The sequence below is a fragment of the Myotis davidii genome, unplaced genomic scaffold, assembly GCF_000327345.1.
Source record: "Myotis davidii unplaced genomic scaffold, ASM32734v1 scaffold1246, whole genome shotgun sequence".
Lineage (NCBI taxonomy): Eukaryota > Metazoa > Chordata > Mammalia > Chiroptera > Vespertilionidae > Myotis > Myotis davidii.
In genome coordinates, this window is record NW_006297510.1 from 86,237 (window position 1) to 105,999 (window position 19,763).

At 40.9% G+C, this 19,763-nt stretch overlaps 1 protein-coding gene across 1 annotated transcript in view; it reads left to right on the forward strand.

Moving 5' to 3' along the window:
* Positions 1-19,763, forward strand: part of DMD (dystrophin) — a gene marked incomplete at its 5' end in the record, with an annotated part of 239,818 nt that overhangs the window by 64,954 nt on the left and 155,101 nt on the right. The window contains 1 exon segment of the mRNA XM_015570125.1: positions 12,179-12,240. Coding sequence (XP_015425611.1) covers positions 12,179-12,240 — 62 coding nt within the window.

Below are 19,763 nucleotides of genomic sequence, written 5' to 3' on the forward strand. Positions count from 1 at the left end.
TAGCAGGAGGTGGTTATGGGGTAGTGATATAGCTGGCAGGCTAATAGGTACTTGGAATTCTCTCCCGTGAAGCAACCACCGGCCTGTGAAGTTAATGAAGTGTTGCTTTATTTTAGTGAAGATGCTAAACTTCACATCTTTTTAGATGTTCTGGTTGCTATTGGTGGCTCTGTGAAACTTTGACAAATCTTATTGAAAGAAAACAGCACGAGAGTAAAGCTGAGTTTGACTTTATCTGGAACCTGTTTGGTGAAATCTTTGGTATAGATGGCAGCTGGCTCAGAGAGCTTTCCCCACTCTGGCTTACTCTGCTCCCTGCAGGGGAAGGGCCTGGAAAAATAGGCTTTTGTGTGGACGCGAAGTGCTCTGTGTCTGAATGTAGAGGCCTCTCCATTTACTAGTTCATGCAAAGTGACTGGATATTTTTATATCCAAAAGATGCTGGTTTCACATTGATCTAAAGGGATTGTTATACAGATTTTAAGGAGTACACCATTGTATTTGCCCTAACTAGCAGTGACTCACCATCATTGTAAGCATTTGTTAGATGTCTGATTCACTGTTCATGGCTACTATTTGTACTCTGCACAGAGAAACATGGAATCTGTATGTATTTACTGGATATCCAAAATGTTGAAATCTTACTATAAAGTACGCATTATGCTCAATCGAAGCAATATCTATATTCCAAATTGATTTGTACAAAATGATGCTGATTATGCCTAAGATTGGTAAGGGAACAAAAAGCAGTTCAGAAAGACTCTTGGAGCGAGGGACGCTGGACCCTCAGGGGTGGCAAAGTCCCTCAGGGCCATCCCCAGGCAAGTGCCCAGGTGCACACCATCCCCTGTCTTTTTCCTTTACCTTTCTGCTCATTTGACGTTGGTAATATCAGACTAACATTGAAACCAAAACCAACCTAAAAGGAAAAAGGATGTGTTTGTGGAAGATTGGGGCAGCTTGGCCTCTGCCCTTGGCCCTTCTCACCCTCTACTAGAATGGCTCATCCAAACTCATGACCCTACAGCACTGACATTTCTAACTGATAGCTCCAACTCTGACATCTTCCCTCTGAGCTCCAGAGTTAGATGTCCAACTGCCTTTTGGGTCCCTTCACTTTTATATCACACTGCCACCTCAAACTCATCATCTCTCCCTGATCCTCTTCTGCCTAAACCTGCCCGCTCCTCCTGAAATTCCTATCTCGGTCCAATCCTGGGAGTCACCCTAGAATAGTGATCCTCAACCTCAGCTGTGTATTAGAATCACTTGGTGAGCCTAACAAGCCCAGTGCTCTAGGCTAATTAATCAGAATCTCTGGGTGATGACACCCAGGCATGTGACTATTTTAGTGTTCTCCAGGTGATTACAGGGGTGGCCAAGTTTGAGGATCATTGCCCTTAGTCTTCCCTCTCTTACATCCTTACATCCAATCAGTCAAGACTCCTGTAGTTTTTATCTTATTTTATTAGTTCTCCACTCTCTCTGTCATTGCCATCCTTCAGGTCCTCATCATACTTCAGTCACCTTGTATCTGGTCCCCTAATTCCAAACTCTTCAGATCCAGCCCCACACCACTGCCTGAGTGATTTTTTAAAAAGACAAATTTGGCAGAGCCACATATGCTTACATTTCTTCTTTAAAAAGCTCCCCCAGCCCAGCTGGTGGTTGAGGTCACAGTTTGATTCCTGGTCAGGGCACATGCCTGAATTGGGGGCTTGATCCCCTGTAGGAGGCATGCAGAAGGCAGCTGATCAATGATTCTCTCTCATCATCTATGTTTCTATCTCTCTCCCTCTCTCTTCCTCTCTGAAATAAAAAAATAAATAAAAATTGAAAAAAGCTCCCCCATATGTTTCATGATACAGGTCAAACTCTGGATCATCACTCCAGGTCCTTCTCTATTTGCCCACCTGCCTTTCTAATCTCTCTTTCTCTCTCTCTCTCTCTCTCTCTCTCTCTCTCTCTCTCTCTCTCCTATATAATACATATATAATAAAAGCCTAATATGCAAATTGTCCCCTTGACCGGGAGTTCAACTGGGAGTTCAACCAAAGGGAGGGGCCGGCCAGCCAAGCACTGCTGCCCCTCTCCCCAGCTGGCCATGCCCTGGCCGGCAGCAGTGGCAGGTGGCTAGGGGAAGGAAGCCCCTGGATGGCAGCTGGGAAAGGGAGGCCCTGGCCAGCAGCCACTAGGGACCCTACCCGTGCATGAATTTCATGCACCTGGGCCTCCTCTTTACCTATACTCCTGCTATTATCACCATTCATAATTACTGACTTGCCTTTATCCCCAACAGCCAGAAGCTCCTTTTGGGCCATAGAGGAAGCTTCTAGAAATATATGTCCAGTGAATATGAACCTAGTCTTATTTTGAGCTCCAACAGGTGCAATTACCTTTCTCCTCCATCAGTGGTCCACACTCATCATCCTGTTTAGTGCCTCAGAAGGTGGCTTTGACTGGGTGGTCCCTATTTGATCAGGGTCCTGGGAAAAATGGATGGCACATTCACAAGTGGTGCTTGAAAATAGTATAATGAAAAAGAGCTGTTTACAAAATCTGGTCATGACCGGGGAAAGAACAAGGCCAGGGGGAGGGAATGGTTTAGGGAACCTGGAGAACGCTGTCTCTGTAGAAATGACTGTTCAACAAGACTTGTGGCTGTGGGTAATGGAACTCACCTACCACCAGGCTCAAGGTCAAAGAGGAGGAACCTGGAGAATAAATACCCCAATAGCTCTCTCCTCCTACTCTTTTATCTTCTGCTATAGGCCTTTCATCATTGCCTCCCATTGGCTGAAAGCAAAGGGAAGCCAAAAGGCAAGACAGCCTTATTGATGCCATCCACAGAGGTCCAACTTCCTGGGGCACAGAGTGAGTGGAGAAGGGCAGAGAATAGAGCTGGAGTGGAGAATGGGGGAATTCCAGCACAGTTCTTTAGGTCAGAGAGTTTCCTCATTTTTCTAAAGTACCTACAATGTTTAAGTGGTTCAAAGACTACAGTTTGGGTATAGAAAAAGCCATGGGGTTGCCTTCCTAGACTTTATCCCATCTCATTCCTTCCTTACCCCTATTTCTAGCAAATTCATTATCTTCTGTTCTCAGTCAGCAATGAGGTTGCTTATGAGCTCACAAGAAGTCATGTCTCTCCGTGGTAGCATGGCAGAGTGGCTAAGTGCATGGGTCTTGCAGCCAGACTATCCAGTTCCAGCCCTAGTTGGTACCATTCTAGCCTTGGTACTGGGGACAAGTGGCTCATGGTAGGTTCTGAAGGCAGGATTTCAACTTAAATTTTTTTTCTGGTGGCAGAGCCCTCATACTCCTTTCATGCTTATGTTCACATCAAAACAGTAAAATCTAACATTAAAAAGAAAGGCTAGTATACACAAGCAATTAATGTATTATCATATATGGCATCAATATATAAATGAAAAAATATAAATTATGTTCTCTTCTTTTTTAAAAAATATATAGTTTTAAATATATTTCAGAGAGGAACGGAGAGGGAGAGAGAGGTAGAAACATCAGTGATGAGAGAGAATCATTAATTGGCTGCCTCCTGCATGCCCCCCACTGGAGATTGAGTCCACAACTTGGGCATATGCCCCTGATCAGAATTGAACCCAGGACCGTTCAGTCTGCAGGCCAAACCAGCCAGGACTATGTTCTCTTCTTAATGCCTTTCACTAATAAGCAAAATTCATAATCTAACTGAAATTGATAACAATCGCTGTAATGCCGATGTCATTTCTTAATAATACTTTCAGTATTTAATTTCTAAAATAACATCAAGATTCAGGAACAAGTCTTCAAGTGCCTATAACCCTAGTCTAAAAAAGATCTTAAAGATGTATTTTTGAGGATTGCCATCTGTCAAATTTAAGAAAAATCTGAATAGTGATCTCTTATTTTCCATTCTTCTATTTTTTAACAAATTATTCCTAGTAGGTTGCTAATTGGACCCTGAGAAAACAGATGAGCTCTTATATTTTAGAGAATCATATGAGAGTTCCTGAATCTTGAGAAGTTAATTTAAAAGTGTAAAACAATCAAACAAAATAAAAAAATAAAAAACAAGAAAGGAAGAGAATGCAACTCTGACTCACCACACGGGTTGCAAGCCTTTATTTGATTGATTTCTAATATTTACAAATGCCCAGGCTGCGACATTTGTGTCTTTTCACTGAAATAAGCATAACAGTATTTAAGTGATTTGCCACATTGACAATTGATTACATCACTGATCAATTGCAAAGGTCACATCTCCTTCATCACAGAACACTTGTCCTCCTCCAGTCAAAGAGATTTGCTTTAAAATAGCAATACCAATCATACCTACATGCACATGTCTTTAGTGATAACGTTTACATTTTTAGTTGGTTTGTCAGGGTAGGGAAGAAACTTGGTACTCCCTCTCCCTTTTGTTCATGTGCTTTATTTTTTGCCTCTTGTGCCGAGCTATCGCAGACAGTAAAAGATTGATGTCTAGAGTCCTTTCAGTTCTAACATTCTACGGGAAAAATCTTAAGCAAGAAAATAAAGGATATTCAAAAAGAAAAAGGAGAAGCAGTTTTGAACTCCAAACTGAGGTGGCATGAATCAATTAGAGGAGAGAATGAAAAGGAAATGGTTGAAAGAAGATAAGAGAAGGCAGCCAACAAAATAAATGGGCAAAGAGGGACAATGAAACCACTAAGGGAGTTTATCTTCAGATACTCTTTGGATTCTAATTGAAGATATGTGGAGGTAGAGAAAAAATTTGTGTGGTAATGAAGGCTTTCTTCTCTTCGGAATATTTCCAAGTTTGAAATAATGTTCCATAGTTAATTTGGATCATCATATTGCAAACTCTAAGATTAGACTTATTGGAATGTTCTAGGCCTTGTAACTTTTCCAATCAAATCTTCCATTGGAAATGGTTTCCTTTTAGGTTTCTCTAAAAGACCAAACCGTGCCACACCACTAGTGGTGGTGGTTTATTTTGATTCTGTATCAGTGGTTCTCAAACTTAGTTGTGCTCCATTTCTGATTCAGTAGGTCTGGGCTAGGGCCTGGGAGTTTTTGTTTCCAGGTTTTGCTAATAGCGCAGTTCCCAGGACTTCCACTTTAGAGAACCGTTGCTGTATCACATCCTATATAATAAAATATAGTAAAAGCCTAATATGCAAATCCATTGAACAGTGGAATGACCGGATGCTATGATGTGCACTGACCAACAGGGGGCAGACGCTCAACGCAGGAGCTGCCCCCAGCCCACAGACCCCAGGCCAGTCAAGATGGGTGCCAGTGGGCCCCCCTATCACCCTGCCTGTTGCCTGGCAGAGGGAGGCCACTGGGCATTGGGGAGGGGGGAGGGCTGGCGGGTGGCACCAGGCCTGCCAAGGCGGGTGCCAGAGGGCCCCCCTACCCCACATTGCCCTGCAGGTCACCCCACAGATTGGCCCTGATTGCCATCCAGGCCTAGGGACCCTACCCATGTATGAATTTTGTGCAACGGGCCTCTAGTATACATATAAAAAAGCTTTTTAAGCATCCCGTTTAGCTCATGATGAGTGTAAACTAAATTTCAGGTCTTTACAGCCTCACTACTTTAGAAAATTTTTAATATATTTCTATTGATTTCAGAGAGGAAGGGAGGAGAGATATAAACATCAATGATGAGAGAGAATCATTGATGGGCTGCCTCCTGCACGCCCCACACTGGGGATTGAGCCTGCAACCTGGCATGTGCCCTGATGGGAATCTAACCGTGACCTCCTGGTTCATTCGTCCATGCTCACCTACAGAGCCACACCGACCGGGGCCAGCCCCACTACTTTAATCTTCAATTGGAGGGGAATTATGCTTGTGATTTTTCTAGTTCATTCTCTAAAAAGAAAATTGAGCCCCCATGCTTAATGACCTGCGGTAAGATCATTTGCACCTAGGTAATTTATTTAGACAACAAGTAGTCTTGCTGGAGGTTTTAAGGGGGTGCCATCTGGGCGGCGTGTGGCTTCCAGGTTCCTGGGACGACCTTAAATCTCCTCCTCTGCCTTTCTTCCTTTTTTCTTTTCTTTCCGATTGGAAATCCCCGAGTGCAGGGTCTGCTGGAGTCCGGGTTCCCAGGTCTCCCGAAGGTGAAATATGGTTAGAATTTACCAAACACTTAATACGTTAAATTAGGGAAAGGTTAGAAAGTTATGAAAGATGGAACGGTTGGGGGCCACACTGGTCTCCTCTGGTCTAGCCTAGAGTTCTGAACACGGAAGAGTCCCAGGCGGCGCCGCTGCAGGTGCGCCCCCGGGGCTTTCCCTGGTGCTGGGCTCGCGGGGAGCCCCCCTTCCCCGGGCTTTGGGACGCGTTCGGAGAGAAAAAGCTGATTTCTCACCGTACCCAGAGGGGACAGTGCGTTCCCCACGCGGGGATTGGGGCCGCTGGAGCTTTTTGCTCCTTTCCGGGCTGTGTGGACGGGAGCCAGACAGGCTGTTCCCAAATCGTCGCTCGACCTCGCAGAAGGAAGGGGCGCGCGCGGCTCTACCTCCCATTGCACTGCAAGTGCCAAAAGGGCAACTTTCTGCCTGATTTCTTCCGAGGATTCCAACTTACATTTCTCTCGCTGCAGTTCCTACTGTGTGCGTCTCCTGCCTAGAGACTTACAGAAATCAGGAAAGAAAGAAAAAAGCAATTTAAAGGCTAAAAGTCAGGGATTTGACCCCGAGGATCGAGGGGTTTTTTATTTACTTATTTTTTCTTTGCCCTCCGGGGTTGTGTGCAGTCATTTCTGAGCGTCCTTTTCTCGCATTTCTCCAGGTATCTTAAGGCAAAGTTTGGCATTCCCGACCCGACCCGATTGTAGCAATGAAAAGGGCAGGACACTGTTTATCTCAGTTACATTTGAAGTTAAGTTTGAAGCTTAATTCAATGAGGTTTAGTTGCCCGAGGGAGGCATATTATTAATTATAAAATGCTTTAACCTGAAACAATCAATCTGATTTAAGTGGCGAACCAGTGTTTAAGTGAAATCTACATTCTTCCGTGGCCAAAAAGCTCTTCCTGGTCTCTCTTGCTTCTATATTCCTGCCACCTCTCCTGGTCACCCTCATCACCCTTTCTCTTTTTGCTTAGATTTTTTTTTAACATTTCCTTGTCCCAAATCCCCTCTTCCGAGGATACAGTTGTTCTTGGAGAAGCTGGCAGAGCAAATGAAACATGATTTTATGAAAGGTCTCTGACCCTTGATCACCATGGAATTGGTTTCAGTCATCGTTGTTTGATCTTGGATTGGACACGACCCTGAAGTGAAATTGCTTTGGCCAAAGTTGAGGGTGGGTGGGAATTAAGCCCTGAAAAAGCAAATAGAACCAAGGACAAGTAACAGCTGGAACAGTCACCATTGCAATCATCTTTGCCCTGGCGTGAGCCAAGCAGAATAACATGCTAAATCTCCAAGGGTGAAGAAATAGGGACTAGAATAGGATTTCTGATGCTTGATTGACACCCACCTCTCTAAACCTCCTTTCCACAGTAGCGAACTTTTACATATATTTTCCCATTCCCACCCAGCCAGTATTCCAGCAATGCAAGCCAAGTTCAACATTCAAATGGAAATGCCAAGGAAAGAGTCAGATCCCCAGATTAAAGGGAAATCGTGTGTGTGTGTGTGTGTGTGTGTGTGTGTGTGTGTGTGTGTGTGTATCAATCAATGGCCTCCAGATTATATATAAAGCCAAACTCCAATCCTCTGCAAATTGCGAGAACGCTACCTTTTTATATTGCTGCATAGCGATTAGTTTCTTCCCTGGGAAGTAATGGAAAGCTGTTTTGTTTTTTTTTAAAAAAGGCAACTGTTTGGAATATTTTTACTACCAAATAACAGTGGTGGCAGAAGAAATCTTATTTTAATTAGGCAACTGCCATTTCTGGCAAGAGCAATAGAAATTTGTTACTTTTTGTAAGTGTTTAATGTTTGTTTTTAAGAAACTAAAAAAGCAATTTCAATAAGTCTGGTTATTCCAGCACTGACAGCAGGAACAGCTCTGAAGCGGTTATAATAACCTTGCACACTACTTGAAACTGAAGAAGGTGAGAGAAAATTTAAATTGTATGGTAGGAAATTAGGTCAGCCCAGGGCTCGGTAGGGTAATGCTTTAATTTCTTATTATTGACAAGTAGGTGTTGCCGGGGTCTTTTGTCACATCCAGTGATTTTTGTCTTTTAATTTGCACCAAGTTCCTATCACAGCCTCAAGGAAAGGGGGAAAGAGAGCTTATTGTAGTTTGTACACATTAAAATAAGAGGGGACGTCAGAGTTTGAAGGCTGTTCAGTGAGGCATATCTGATGCCAGGCTTTGGAACCAGCAGGGCCAAAAACCAGTAACATTTTTTAAAGATTTAAAGTGTTTTAAGGATTATTTGTACAGCCGGTCTCTGTGTTAATGTACACATAGAATTTTGATCTATGCTGAACATCACTGTTCTCAGGAAGACCGAACAAAGATGTACCCACTAATGTGTGAACAGGTTTCAGAATTTTCTTTCTGGTTGGGCCTGATGTATGGGGAGTGCATTTCCAATATGAAAAGTGAAGAGCAGAAAAGAGACAGCTACCAAAAATAGTACCACCCACCCTTCCACCACCACCTCCCCAGCACAGCATATCTTTCTATAGGTTCTGTATATTTCAGGTAAACCAGAGCTGCTTCTCATGGAGTCACTGGGAATCCACTACTGTTTGTGAAGACAGCCTCAGAGTAATAAATACAGCTGTAAAATCTATATTGGTCACAAACAAAAAATTGCTTTGTCCTGTAAGGTACAGTGTGGATAGGAGTTACGCAGATCTGTATTTAGCAATTCATCCTGTTCATATGCATCTTTCCTATCTGTTTGCGGGGAGGGTTAAATAGTGTCTCACTAGGGCTTAGAATTCACCACAGACTGAAAACAGCCACATCCAGTGAAGTAAATATTTTGTTCACCATATAGCTCCCCCCCCAAATCTGGTCATTTCGGCTGTGTTACCAATTGCTTTTAGCATTAAATGATTGAAAGATGGTTTTTTCTAGTTTTGAGGCTTAGCCACACCCTTCATTTTTCTTCCTTCCACTGTGCTCACTTCTTTTGCTTGGTACTGGTTTACAATTGAAGTGAAACTAAGACTGCAAAGGTGAAATATAAATCTGTTTTGCTCATTACTTTGTATTGCTTAAAAATAAAAGGTTTGTGTGTTGGAGGGGAAGAAGGTAAAAGAAGATTGGCTTTTGGATTTGTTTAAGGTCATTCATCTAGGTTATTCAAGTCCCCCAGTATCGCAAGTACTTGGGAAAATGAGTACCTAGAAAGGAATAGTACTTGGTAACACACGATCAGGGATAGAAGTCAGGTCTTAAAATTTCTCCCATCTTCCAGTAAAGGAAATTTCAGTTTAGTGAAGGACTGTTGGGTTAAAAAATAATTTATACAATTTTTAAAAATAATTTTAACCACTAGAACAAATTCCTTAAATAAAGCTAGAAATGTAAGTATATCCATAGTCGTGAGGGATTCTTTGGGAGGGAGGGAGCTGCATGAAGCCCTCATTCACTCTATGTGGGATTCTCCTGTCACTTGTACGCAAGTCTCCCTTTTCTGTTGGAAATGCATTTGGTACAAGGCATTTCTTGCTCATGTCCCTCCGATTTGAAGTCCATTACAGATGGTGTCTTTTCAGAGTGGTTCTCTCTGTCTGGTTAAGGTTTATCAGATCAGACAGACATTTTTCTGCCCATCCATTGAAGATGCTGCAGTCCTCCCACATGTCGTGGAGATGGGACGCTCTTAGTACTCAGTGTGTGTAATAAGGGCCTGGACATGTGGACACACGTGCTTTTTCCCAGTTCTCTGTCCCTCCACCCTGGTGCTCACATATGCATGGCCTTTGGAAATGCAGGGTGGTCTCAGTAGCAAGTAACCTTCCCTTGCTGGGCATTTGTGTGTGGAATTGGTACACAATCACTTTCCAAGCTAAAAAATACCCAAGAACCAGCAACACTTTTCCCATGAAGCTGCAAGCTGCAGTCTCCTTGTGCTGTGAATATCAAGTACCAGTCCCGCCACCCCTTGTCCAGATCCTGAACTAGCTTGGTCCTGGGGCTTCTTAAACCCTCTAAGGTCAGTGGTTGTCAACCTGTGGGTCGCGACCCCTTTGACGGTTGAGCGACCCTTTCACAGGGGTCGCCTAAGAACATCCTGCATATCAGATATTTACATTACGATTTATAACAGTAGCAACATTACAGTTATGAAGTAGCAACGAAAATAATTTTATGGTTGGGTCACAACATGAGGAACTGTATTTAAAGGGCCAGAAGGTTGAGAACCATTGCCCCAAGGCATGGACTGCAACTTCTGCTCTTCTTGCTCTTTTAATACTTGGATGCCATTCTGGTACATTACCTCGACTGAGAAGCCCCTGGTCATACTCCTCATGAATTGTCTCTGCGGAAAAGTAAAACAGAAATGAACATGTTTGGGAAAGACTGAAACAGCCCTTACCCAGTGCATGTTATCTTTTAAATTTCTTTCCATAGCCTTCACTGTTCAGTCACTGAATGGGAAATATTAGAGGGATGGTGTTTGAAGTTGTGCAGTTTGAGGGATATCCACATGTTTTGTGACATGATTGTATTTTATTTATCAAACCACAATACATATTTCTCTGTTTTGCTTATATCTTAAAAACAGAGGTAAATCACATTGCGTGTTGGTTTTGCTCTCTATAAAGGGTCTTAGGCTTGGCTGACTTACCCACGTTATAATCACCTGATAAAAGGTTTGCTTTTAGTGGGCACTAATTTGGGGGGCACATAATAACAAAATGACGACGTATTGAACACTAGAAGGTGCCAGACACTTATTTATATCAACTAATCCAGGTGAGCAGGCTTGCCTCAAATTTCCCAGCTAGTAGGGCACAGAGCCAGAATCCAATCCTAAGACTTAAAACCTATGCTGAGGTCGCTTGACATTGTTGCCTCCCCTTGAAATGTCCACATTTAAGCTGCTTCTCTTCTCTCTATCCCCACCCTTCCCCAAAGATTATGAATAGGCTCGGAATATTAGTCCTGAAATATCATTCAAGGCTGCATTTTACTGTATCAAAGCCAGTCATGTAATCCCTGAAAACTAGAAATATGATGCTTTGGTGATTTATGTAGATGGGCCAAAGTAAGGAAAAGTATATGTAGTTATCTCTCCCGGATTTATTCATGTAATTGAAGGAGGAACAAGGGTGTTTTGTTCTTTTTTTTTTTTTTTTTTGTGGCAGGAGCTGATCGCCAGCAACCACACTTAGCTAAACTTTAAGAAATGGAAGAGAGTTGTGAATGCTTCATTCAGTCCCAAGTAAATATAGGAATATGTGTAGTGGTGTATAGCATGCCAATTTAAAAAGACATTCTAAAAGTAATGGGAAGAGGGAAGGTATGATGTATTAGTCAGGCAATGGATGTACGTTAAGCTGAAATGAAATACAGTTATCATGGATGGGTGATCTGGATATGGAGAAGAAAGAGTAATAGAAAAACGTCAGGGGCAGTTAGAGCAAATGAGAAGTGAGGCGGTTTATTTATTAAACTAATGTCCAGTATCTCTCTTTGACAAAGTTGAATGACACTTGTCAGTGTCCTTTCTGAATGTTCCCCATTGTACAGGTGAAGAAATCCTGATACAAGGTCATTTTATCATAACAGAAGTGCAACTGACTTGTAGGCACACAAAAGAAACAAATTCTGGTTACCAAATGTGTTCATATTGCTTTTACCTTTTAAAAAATATATTTGTTTTGATTTCAGAGAGGAAGGGATAGGGAGAGAGAGAAACATCAGTGACGAAAGAGAATCATCGGTGGACTGCCTCCTGCACGCCCCCTCCTGGGGATCGAGCCCACAACCCAGGCATGTGCTCTGACCCAGAATCGAACCGTGACCTCTTGGGTGATAGGTTGAAACTCAACCATTGAGCCATACTGGCCAGGCTGCTTTTACCTTTGAAAGCAATGGTAGTGGCTTCTCTGCTTGGAAGAGAAACATTCTCCACATGATGAAAGTCCTTTGAAGTACAGATTCTTAATGATTCAAAAGCAAACCAGGCCTTTCCCCCTTCCTTTTCTCTACTACCCATCATAAATCCTAAAGTCTTTCTTTGCATTTTGTTTTAGCCACGAGACCCAAACAACATGCTGGGACCATCCCAAAATGACAGAGCTCTACCAGTCTTTAGGTAAGGACATGGCCATGTTTCTTCTAGTGGATTGTATGTGCAAGTCATTTGTTGTCTTTAACATATCACTAGATTGTTTAAAGGGTGAAAATTACACCTTTCTACTCCACATTTCAGGTTTTCAGAAGTTCCTTAAAAATAAATTTTAGAATTTCACTGATTCCTGGAAATTCAGTATACCCCAGTGAGGCCAGAAGTTCTAGTTTTCTTTGAGCCTAAAAAAATAGCAAAAATACCTGCAATTTATGGCAATTTCCCCCCAGCCAAGGAAGATAACTGTTTGGAGTTGCTCTTATTGATTTCTTCCTTGCAAAACCAAGACATCGTTTTGCCAAACCACAAATGTTGTGGAAAGGGATTTTCTGCAGTCCTTCCAGTGCTTATAACTTCTAAGCCTGTCAGGTCATCAGTGTGAACATTTAAATGACTTCTATGGCTTGTTTTGTGTTTGTGTGAGAGCCTGAGAGTTCTTTTACTCCTCATAACCTGGAATTTATTGGAACCGATACACAGTCTCCAAATAAGGGGAAAATACCAATCTTTTTCATGATTGATGAAGGTCCACTCTATACCTTTTAAGCTCCGCCTGGAATCATCTGAAATGAATTGTTACATTGTCACTAATTGCTGTTGTTTTTGTTTTAAAAATATTTGCATTGATTTCAGAGAGGAAGGAAGAGGGAGAGAGAGATAGAAACATCAATGATGAGAGAGAATCACGTGGCTGCCTCCTGCACGCCCCTCACTGGGGATTGAGCCTGCAACCTGGGCATATGCCCTGACCCGGAATTGAACTGTGATCTCCTGTTTCATAGGTTGACCCTCAACCACTGAGCTACACCAGCTGGGCTGATTGTTGTTTTTAATAAAAAATAAATAGTCATGTCTTCTCTACTACTAAAAAATTTTGTCTGCTTTTTTCTGAATGGATGTATTTACAGATAAAAATGCATGAGGTGAACTATGAGTTTTAACTTATGTGACAAAGCCCATGAGAATCAGGATGCTTAAACAAATTGTGTAGACATAAATCTATATTGGGTTTATGTGTGTATCTGTCTACCTGTAGCAATTGCTACCTTTCTCTCATAGATTTCTATTGGTTAACGAATTGCAGCTATGGACACTTAAGGAGTGGGGTATTAGCCCCAAAAATTCATTTTTCTAAACTTTTTCTACTTATCAATTACATATGTTTATTCTAGAAAATCTGAAAAATGCAAATAAAAAGCATGAAAAAGAAGTCACATAATTCTAGCCAGACATTTCTATTACATTTCAAGTAATATCTTGGGTTTTTTTCAGTGAAACAGTGTGTGTGTGTGTGTGTGTGTGTGTGTGCGCGCGCGCGCGCGCGCATACGTACAGACGCACACACACCCCTTTTAAAATTGAAAGAAAATTTGGATCAGCTAACTTTTAAGTGCTGCATTTTCAGCCCCTACAGAATGTTTCTGGCTTATAATGCTGCACTGCTTAGACCACAGGTGGGAAAGAATGCTTAGATTTTGACAAATGAGAAAATGAAGAGTTCATCTGAAGTAGGCAGAGTCTGTGCTGGGGGAACTGGTAGTCTCAGCCCAGTGCTCTCAGGACTTCGGATTTTTCAAGAGAAACTAAAAATCTGTCAATAAAGAGCTAATTTAATCTTGTCTGTGGGCCTCCTGATTATAACCTCTGGTTTACACATACTCAGCCCACTCATCATTTTCACTCTAATTACAGTGATCTCTAGTGGTAATCTTTTAATTTACTTTAATTTTTAAATTATTATTATTGTTGTTGTTGTTATTGTAAAGTTAATAGTGTTTCATAGTTTTTAGTTAAAATATACACAGGCTAACAAATGAAAAAAGCAAAATCATCTAGCCCCCTTTAGAATTAACTAAAGTTTAATAATCTAGTACAGTGATGGCGAACCTTTTGAGCTCGGTGTGTCAGTATTTTGAAAAACCCTAACTTAACTCTGGTGCTGTGTCACATAAAGAACTTTTTTGATTTTTGCAACCATAGTAAAACAAAGACTTTTATTTTTGATATTTATTTTATATACTTAAATGCCATTTAACAAAGAAAAACCAACCAAAAAAATGAGTTCGCGTGTCACCTCTGACATGCATGTCATAGGTTCGCCATCACTGATCTAGTAGGTATCTTCAAAAATTTCTTTCCATACATACCTTTTTACAAAAGTTGGATCATTATGTTTTATAGTTAGCTTTTTTATGGTACATTACCTAAAAGTAATGTATCATGGTCATATTTCCATTTATTGCATTGTATTATCTACCATCTTGCTTTTAATTACTCTGTAATGAGAAATCACAAATATGGTTGATAAAAAGCTAATTGTGAACTGTCAATGAGTTGGTGTTTGTAACGTCAAAAGGAATTAAATACAATTTTATCATATTTCTAAAGCTTTCTCAGGACACTGAATGTGATGGTAAACTCAAAGCTCAGTGGTGTCCAGCATCGTTTGTAACCTTGGGCAGATCACCTGCCTTTGGAACATAATAGAATTCTACAGTTGCAGGGAAATTTGGAGCTCGTTTAATTACCAACTTTATCTTGGGTGAAATCAACTATATTGAGGTCATTTACACAAAATAAAATGTAGCCATCATAAATACGTGGTTAATTCCAACCCCCTTTGAAATTCTATTTTTGCTACCCTAATAACAAACATTTTGGAAATGAACTAGGTGTCAAATTTGTTTTTTAGCTTTCAGAACCAATATTCCAGTATTTTTGTTACAATCAAATGTTGCTTTTCTCCAATGATGACTTAACCACATAACATGTCCATTTATTTTTTCAATATATTTTTATTGATTTCAGAGAGGAAGGGAGGAGAGAGAGATAGAAACATGAGTGTTGAGAGAGAATCATTGATGGACTCCCTTCTGCACACCCCACACTGGGGATCGAGCCCGCAACCTGGGCATGTGACCTGACTGGGAATCGAACTGTGACCTCCTGGTTCATTGGTCAGTGCTCAACCACTGGGCCATGCCGGCTGGGCACATGTCCATTTATTGAGAGTCTACTGTTTGTGCTGTACGTGTAACATGTCAGCAGCCATCATGCATGGTGGATGATATCCACTGCCATATTGCACAGGGCAGTGAAGTCAGGTGCAAAGAAAACATTTATCAGAACTACATAGCTGTAAGGGGCTACACTGGTATTTGTCCTGGGTCTTCTGTTATTTTCACTTATCTCATTGAGTTTATTAACTTAATAAAGTATGTCCATGTAGGTTGCTGTGTGTGTACCTGCTACAAATATGTACAAATTGATGGCTTTACCTATGGGTAGACAGTTACTTGAATGGTATTTCTGGAACAAACCATTGCTTTTCTACCAGTAGTATGGTGGGTTCCTAGACAGTAGGCACTCCTCCTTTCACTGTTGCCAGTTGCACATGGAATGATTGATTTAGTTTGTCATGTATCTACATCCCTAAGATAACCTACAAGCTAAGTACCATCATCGCCCTTCTCACCCTTAAATTATAGTGTTTCAAAGTTAAAATATAAGCAGACATCCTGAAAAGTAAACTTTTATTTCTTTTTCATTTTATTTTATTATTTTATTTTTTGTTAATCCTCACCCGAGGACATTTTTCCATTGATTTTTAGGGAGAGTGGAAGAGAGAGGGAAAGACAGAGAAATATTGATGTGAGAGAAACACATTGATTGATTGCCTTTTGCACAAGCCCAGACCAGGGCCCGGGCACGGGCCCGGGAGCCTGCAACCAAGATACGTGCCCTTGACCAGAATCGTACATGGGACCCTTTGGCCTGCAGGCCGATGCTCTATCCACTGAGCCAAACCGGCTAGAGCTTCTTTTTATTTTATATATTGGCTTATATTTTTCCTCAAAAGGTATCTCTTTAGGTTTAAGTTGCTATTCTGAGCTGGATGAAATGATTAGAAGCCTTCAATTGCACTCAATTCATAAAAGGTATTATGGCATCAAAACTGGTGTTGTCTGGTGTGTTAAATATTTTAGCCATATTTTAGTAGGCCCCTCTCCTAATAAAACCCCAGCCTGTCTGTGGTAATGTGTTCAAAATATCAAGATGTGGCCTCTCCCCATCATACCTCCCCCCCCCCTTCAGACATACCTTCACTGTGGACACTGCAGTGGCTCACAATATGCATGAATTGTTAAACATTCCTAAATATGCCCACTTCTGAGGAGATTTTCATAGTCTTAACTTGGCAAAATCTCCAACCAGCCTTTTCAACACACTTTGTTACCTGCCTTGCTCCCAAAAGCATTCAAGTGTTCCCCCCTACCCAGATTCTGAACAGCACAGTACTGTAAGCCAAGAACATTTTGTAAGGACTGAAAAAGTAGCACTTGAGCATTAACTGTTGGAAGGCTGCACTATTACTTGAAATGTTAATATTGGAGAGCTCTAGTTATTAGCATTCCAGCTGATTTTCTTTTTCATTCTTCTTTCCCCAATTTTCTACAGTGAATTTATATTAATCTATAATTACATATTTAGCAAAAAAGTTTCATCATCAGAACTCCCTACCCCATTCCTCAGTGTCCCTATGGTTGTAATTCATAAAAGCTACCATAGCCACACTCACACTCACACTCACATACACGCACGTATGGACACACACACACACACACACATATACAGAATTTATGTTTAAATACCCTGATTCCCATAGACTTTTCTTGGGTAAATTTAAACACAAAAGATCTTCTCATAGATTGTTACTCTCAAAATATGTCCACTCACAAAAAAGCGGCTTAAAAATGCTTAGTGGTAGAGAAGACATGGCTAAATTTTTAAATTAAAAAAAAATGTAAACGATTCATTTCAGATTGTTCTCAACGGATCTAAAATGGTGTGATTTTTTTCAGTGAGTTTTTATCAAATGTTAAAAAATATTTGTTTTTCCCTTATTTTTAGGCGGTGTCCCCATTCAAAAAATTCCAAGTTCTGAGGTGGAAAAATTTACCAGGCTCCCACACATACACACAACAAAGCATAGTAAAGAAATAATTTCAATAGTTACAATCCGACCTGACAGTCATTAGGACTTTGAACATTGGAAGGTCTCCAGAAAATTTTTTACGCAACATTAACAGTTTGGCAGAAGAATTGTCTTGTTTTCATAAGAAAGAAATCAATAAGAATAACTGGAAAAGTTTTCTTGCAACATTTTTCTCTGACTACTATTGCAGTTGGGGTGAATGATATATAATAAACAAAGCTTCCCGTATTGATTTTTATGTGGGCCTTAGTATCCTTATCTTTAAAATGAGGGTATTAGACAAAAGTGTCTTAAGAATTTTGTTTTTTTTTCCTTCCTTTGGGGTGACGTGGGGCAGGTTGCTTCCAAAAACTTGCTGTGATCATAATTTTTCAAGAAGTACCTTTGGCTGACTCTGCAGACAAATGGGTTTCTAAAAGTTTAATCATTCCTATTTTTAAAAATGCCCATTCTGGGAAAACAAACAACAGGGAGAAGATTCTGCTACCCCTCCCTGTCTTACAGGCAGAGCTAGACAAGCTGTTATTGGGTAGGGAGACTCAAAATATAAAGCTCTTGCCCTAGCTGTTTGGCTCAATGGATAGAGTGTCGGCCTGTGGACTGAAGGGTCCCAGGTTCGATTCTGGTCAAAGGCACATGCCTGGGTTGCAGGCTCGAACCCCAGTAGGGGGTGTGTAGGAGGCAGCCGATCAATGATTCTCTCTCATCATTGATGTTTCTATCTATCCCTCTCCCTTCCTCTCTAAAATCAGTAAAAAAATATATTTTTTAAAAATAAAAAAGTAAAGCTCTTTAAGGCTCCAAAAGGCTTTTACAAATCAGTAAATGTTAGTAATGTGCTCTGGAATTTATTTTGAAATACTTACATATTATTGATTTATGTGAAGTGCCATTATATGATTAAAAGCCTGACATTTTCTCGCAATTTATGTTTAAGTTCTTAAGTGCATCACTGAAATTTTAAGTCAACTTTTTTTCCCCAACACCATTTATCCCCCTATACCTTTTTCTACCAAGTCAACATTTTTTTAAAAGTCTCCTCCCTACACACATAAAATATGCATGTGCTGCTTAAAAAATAGTTACAGTATTTCTTTGTCTGTCTTATTGATGGTATATTAATTATAAAAACAATAAAATCTTTATGTAGTGCCCTCCATGACTCCTTTCTGAACTACAATATGAGGCGTTTACATTAGTGATACCAGCAATACAGCCCAGGAATAGCAGTTTGCAAAGGACAAACGTAGGTAAAAATAGGATAACGTGAAGAGAGAGTCATTAAACTTCAGAAGGTTAACTGACTGTATTTTAATCATTAACTAAAATCTAGATATACTTTATGAACTGACATTACTTAACTCAATTTCCATTTCCTTCCTCAAAAGCCCCTTTAACCCTCAGTTTTTTTCTCTAGTGGTATTGATTCTCCTGTAGTTCTGGCATTCTTTCGAAGGATCTAGCCACTCTTACCTGTTGTCCAAGTTTTTTAAAAAATATGTTTTTACTGATTTTAGAGAGAGGAAGGGAGAGAAACATCTGATGGACCGCCTCCTGCATGCCCCCTACTGGGGATCAAGCCCAAAACCCAGGCATGTGCTCTGACTGGGAATCATTCCGGGAACTTCTCAGTGCCCAGGACTGTGATCAACCAACTGAGCCACACTGGCCAGGGCTACCCAAGTTTTGGAACTCACTATTCATGATGTCCACCTGAATGATGCAAAAGCTCTAAATTTTCAAAAATGGGCTTATGAATGTTTTAGGAATTCTCAGGGAAAGTGGTCTTAAAAACCTCTGTAATTTAAATAAAGGCAGTCCATTGTCATGTGGCCCTGAACTTCATGTCTGTTGCCTGAGAAGAGCTTCAGAATGTTCAAATGAGGGCTTAGTTTTTAGGGTCTGCTGAATTTGAGACTGGTGTGACTCTTCAGCAGTCTTAGTTAAGAGGACTAGTTAAGTCCCAGTTAAAGTCAAGAAGCTAAGAGCTTCTTCAAGGTGCATGAATATCATTATTAATAAACTAGAGGCCCAATGCATGAAATTCATGCAAGGGGTGTGGCCCTCACAGCCGAGGCAGCTTGCCTTGGCCCTTGCAGCCTTGGCTTCGTCTGAAAGGTCGTCCGGCAGGTCATTAGGCTGTCCGGTCTAATTAGCATATTACCCTTTTATTATTATAGATAACTGTAACTGTCAAAATTGAGTTAGAGCCCTAGTTGGTTTGGCTCAGTGGGTAGACCATCAGCCTGTGGACTGAAGGGTCTCAGGTTCAATTCTAGTCAAGGGCACATGCCTGGGTTGTGGGCTCAATCCCCAGTAGGGGGCATGCGCAGGAAGCAGCCAATCAATGATTCTCATCATTGATGTTCCTATCTATTTCTCCCTCTCCTTTCTTCTCTGAGATCAATAAAAATAAATAAAAGCTGTAAAAAAGAAAAAAAGCTAATTGGCTGCAAAACAGCTCCTCCCATTTAAAAAAAAAACTGAGTTAAAA